The sequence below is a fragment of the Trypanosoma theileri genome (assembly GCF_002087225.1).
Source record: "Trypanosoma theileri isolate Edinburgh chromosome Unknown TM35_Tth_18_V1, whole genome shotgun sequence".
NCBI classification, from domain to species: domain Eukaryota; phylum Euglenozoa; class Kinetoplastea; order Trypanosomatida; family Trypanosomatidae; genus Trypanosoma; species Trypanosoma theileri.
Genome location: NW_021639860.1, coordinates 4,925 through 9,929, shown reverse-complemented (window position 1 = coordinate 9,929; position 5,005 = coordinate 4,925). Strand labels below are relative to the sequence as shown.

The 5,005-nt window shown below is 41.8% G+C and overlaps 1 protein-coding gene across 1 annotated transcript; it reads left to right on the top strand.

The window, feature by feature from the left end:
- Positions 1–137: 137 nt before the first annotated feature.
- On the top strand, positions 138–2,039 carry TM35_000181020 (beta-fructofuranosidase-like protein; the record flags this gene model as incomplete). Its single annotated transcript, XM_029026415.1, has 1 exon — positions 138–2,039. One exon carries the CDS (start codon positions 138–140, stop codon positions 2,037–2,039), a length of 1,902 nt encoding a protein of 633 aa, XP_028882111.1.
- Between the last annotated feature and the right edge of the window lie 2,966 nt (positions 2,040–5,005).

Below are 5,005 nucleotides of genomic sequence, written 5' to 3'. Positions count from 1 at the left end.
TTGTTGTTGTTGTTGTTGTTGTTGTTATTTTCTTTTTCTTTTCCACCCTGCTTGATTGGATCTTTTTTTCTTCTTCATTTTGTGGTAGACTAGCTGAGAGAACGGCAAATCAGACAATAAGTTCCTTGAAAGGAGCAATGCGCATTATATCATCTACATGGTGCGTGCTGCTGCTGCTGCTAGCGATTGCGGTAACCGCGTCGCATGAACCGCGCTTCCACGTGCGTCCGCCCGCCAATTGGATCAACGACCCCAACGGGCCTTACCGTGACCCCATCACAAAACAGATGCACCTGTACATGCAGTACAACCCGTACGACTCGGTGTGGGGAAGTATAAATTGGTACCACTTCACCTCGATGGATTATGTGAAGTGGCAGGATCAAGGCATTGCACTAAAGAACGATAATGAATACGGTCGCAGAGGTGCGTACAGTGGATCCATCACGCATGGCGCTGATGGGACACCCGTGCTGATGTATACGTGTGCTGCAGATGGTGACGTGCAGCGACAATGCATTGCTTTACCACCCAAGGAAGATGTTCAATCTGGTGGCCCACGTTCACTCAACTCGTTTGTAAAGCTTCCTACAAATCCTGTATTGACAGAAAAGGATGTGCCTGGTCTTGTTGGGCTGAACCACTTTCGTGACCCCACGAACTTCTGGGAGAACCCTGATAACGCATCAGAGTGGCTGGTAGCTTTTGCAGCCAGTGTTAACATGGGTTCATGGGGTGTGCCTGATGCGCAGGTTGTTGTTTTCGCTACCAGTGATCCCAATTTTCGTTCAGACTTCCGATTCTCACATGCCCTTTGGGAAACTTTGTTCGAATTGGATAATATGCTTGAATGTCCAGACTTTTTCAAACTGGGAGACGAATACTTTTTGAAGGTGTCAACAATGATCAGTGGTCAGGACTATTGGGTGTATGGCTACTATACGAAGAATGCTGGTAATAAAACGATCTTCCAAGAGAACCTTGATCGCGGCCGGACATACGTCGACTACGGCAGATGGTATGCATCCAAGCAGAATTATGATCCCATTCTCAATCGCACTATTTTGTGGGGTTGGATCCCAGAAGAAGACACGGAGGCTGCAATGAAGACTCGTGGGTGGTCTGGTGCAATAGACATGCCTCGTAACGTCGAGTACGATGCTACTACCCAAAAGTTAAAAACCTACCCCATGCCGGAGCTCGCCAAGTTGCGTCTCTCTAATACAACGAGTGATGTTGAAATCGGGGTGAACGAGATAAAAGTGTATAACGCCAGTGCCGCGCTGCACTATGAAATGGTGGTGGATTTTGTAATACCTGAGGAATTCACCGACGGAATTGAGGAGTTCACAGACGACGTCCCATCCTTTGGTGTTCTCGTACGCTACAAGGATAGCAACACATACACTCGATTCGCTGTGACGATGCCTCCCACTGCAAATATGGGTGCAGGGTTTGACCAAAAAGGAAGGGTGTTGGCCGTGCTCGCGCTTACAGAGCAAGAGTTATGTGCTGCAACGTGCAGTTACGATCGTCGTTGTGTCGCATGGACAGTGGTAAATACAACAGAATACCTGGGTTTGTGGAGGTGTACACTTATGAGCACCTATGGTGACGTTGTTGCTGCCAATGAATCTGTCGTGACAGGTCGTGTGTGGGAACCCATTCTTCTTCTGGACCGAACCAAATCCGGCACGACTGGATTCCACGAAACCTGGACCGGCCGAGCTCCTCTCGTTGGAAATGGCACAAGAGTACAGCTGCGAGTATTTGTGGATGACACCATCGTTCAAGTCTTCAAGGATGGTGGTCTGGAGTCGTTGACGGGTCGTGTTTACGTTCCCAATAACTATTCTGGAGTTGCCCTCTTCTCCTACAATATAAACTCAACTCTCTTGGCCAGAGTCTCTTTCTACGAGATGGATACTGTACATGAATCGAATGGGGATGCAGCGTGGCATACAGCAGGATCACACCTTATTAAGGTAATGCTTTTCGCAATTACCCTTCACACTGTATTGCCGCTGCTTCTTTTTTGAAGTGTAAATGAGAAAGAAAAATAAATGAAATAAATATATAACTGTAAAGAAAAAAATATGCATTTGATTAGTTTTTATCTTTTAATTGATGTATGGGCGAACGGAAAATATGGACACTGTAGAACGTGCCAAAAAAGAAAAAAAGGTGTGTGGGTGAGTGCACCCTCTCTGTTTCTTATTTTTCATAATGACTTGGGGAAAACCTCTCTAGGTACGTTGGGGTGGGTACTTTCTTAAGAAAATATTCCTTTTTTTTTTCATTTCCCTTGAGGAAAGATACTGAAAATATATTTCTTTTTTTTACTTTTATTTTTATGTTTATTTGGTCAATCAATGTAGAGGCTTTTCAGAAAATTTTTTTTATGGGGAGACCATGGTAGAAAAAACAAAAAGTAGAAAATGAATTTAATTGATAAAATGCATTATTTTTTTTTCCTGATATCTTGTGAAAATAATGGTAGAATCTTATTATTTATTCTGTAAACAGTTTTAATACTGACAATAAATGTCTTTCATATTTATTTTTTTTCCAATTTTACAGTTCTGTCAATCGTAAGTTTCTGAAAAGCCCACCCAACCCAACCCTCTCCGCCACGACTGGGAGGCGGGTTAACAAGGCTTCTCAGCACTTCCATTTCGTCAGTTCTTAGGATGTTTTTTCGATAGTATAACTGCCTGGTAAAACACAATTTTTTTTTTTTATATATCATGGGGTTCCAATTCGTGGAGGTCAAATACAGGGTTACGTTTGTTCTTCTATTTTCTTGTTTTTGGTAGAAGTAAGGCTAAGATTATTCTTTTTACTTTGGGAAAGATACTGAAGATATATTTCTTTTTTACTTTCTTTTTTATCTTTATTTGATGAGTCAATGTAAAGACTTTTCAGCATTTTTTTTTATTATGGGGAGACTGTAAAAAAAAAAAAAAACAGAAAATGAATTTAATTGATAAAATGCATTATTTTTTTTTCCTGACAGTTTGTGAAAAGAGTAGTAAAGTCTTGCATTTATTCTGTAAACAGTTTTAATACTGACAATAAATGTCTTGCAAATTTATTTTTTTCTTTTTACAGTCTGCAAACGTAGGTTTTTGGGGATCCACCCAACCAAACCCACACTGTTTCGAACGAAAGGCGGGTTAAAAGGACTTCTCAGCACTTGCGCTTCGTCAGTTCTGTTATTTATTTGGTAAAGACCACCGGAAAAATTATTTTAGATGTATTTGTGAAAACGGGGTGGGGAATGCAGGGTTTACCCAGACAAAGTCAAAAATATTTGTTTCTCCTTCTTTTTTTCTTTCTTACAAATATTGCCATTATTTCTTGCTCTAAGAGTGTTTTGTTTTTTGTTGCCTTTATTCTTTTTTTTTTTCGTTTCTCTATTCTTTTTTCTCCCACCTACAAGTTGTCACAGAAAAGGTATTGCAATTCTAGTGTTTGCATGGGGACTGGTGAAATTGCCATTCGCTTTCTACGACGCTGCAGCATTCTCCGGAATTATGTGTGGGTATTTACTCCCAACTGTGTATATTTTTTCCTAGGGTCGATGGAATCGTGAACTGTCCACGTTAATTTACCAGCGTTGCGGAAAATACTTAATAGGAGTCTGCGCTATGGCGCTGGGGCGAAGGGGGAAGTGAAATAAAGTGAGCGGACGCACCCCATATTGCAAAGAATTCTCAGTGTGCTTCTGCATGCGAATTCCAAACATTAATAATGCAGAAAAACAACACAAACAACAAGGAAGAGATTTGGTACAGGGTTAAGAGGGAAAATGAATAAAAAAAAGTATTGTAACATTGCGAAAATAGTTTGTGACCAATATTATTTTTATGGTTATTTCTTCTTATGGTTTCTGCTGATGCAGAGCTCGTTTTTTTATTATTATTGGTTATTCAAACAAATGGTGGATGATTGGAGAATATTGGATGGGATACCCCTTTTATTGACCCACACTGATCGTCATTGATATGGATTTTAATGTGCGAGTAAATCATTGGAATTTTCCTGACTCTGACGGTATGCTTTTGACCGCGTATACGTACCCACACTCTCTGTCAGGCGCTGCCTTATTCAAGTTATAACTTTGCACAGAGTGAGAAGCATTCCTGCATTATTGGAAATTCATTTCGCACAACGGTCCACGCACACACGCAGAAAAAAAAAGAAAATAATTCCATTCAAACGGTCCAAACAATTCTCTATCAATATTCTGTCGCGCCCCATCCCCGTTCTTTTCCCTACTTGATGAAGGCGCCGTGTCCGAGTTCAAATTTTAAAGTGGGGGTCTCTGGCGCCCATTTGTTTCCGATAAGTCAAAACATAAAAGAGGGAGAATTTATTGGAGCAGACGCGTCCGTTACACACCTGGGGGCTCGTCCAGACGGTCGCGCTGCCCTCTAAACCCACCCCCTTGGGTTACACTCTTCATTTTCGGCGAGGGGGTAACCGTTTAGAAGTGAATCTTGCTCCCATTGCTACGTGAATTTTGCGAGATGGATGATAACAGGCGCATTATTCCTCACCCAAAGGGGTGCCCAATTACAGCATTTCGCGTTCGCGGCATCTCGTTTGCGCAATCTTGATCCAGTATGGTGTTGTGCGCAAATGGAAAAATCTCACGGGATATCCCTGATAATGGGAGGTGCCGGAGGGTAAATGCTGCAATGCCCGAAGGTTTAAAAAGGAAAAAAAGAAAAGAAACGGGCACGCACTTCGTAGCCCCCAACGGCAAAGGAACTTCCCAACGACACGCGTGATGGGGCGGCGGGCTTTCCCACGAGCGTGGTTCATGGGAACAAGAGTGTCAGAAGAGAATTGTTTTGGTGTTATAGGGTGATGTGAATTTTGAGGGTGAAATATGAAACGGTTAAAAGTTATTGTGTTGTGATATATTTGTTTGTTTTATATATAAACTCTGCAAGCTCAAGCACATATCATCGCATGTAACTTATTGCAACATTAATGT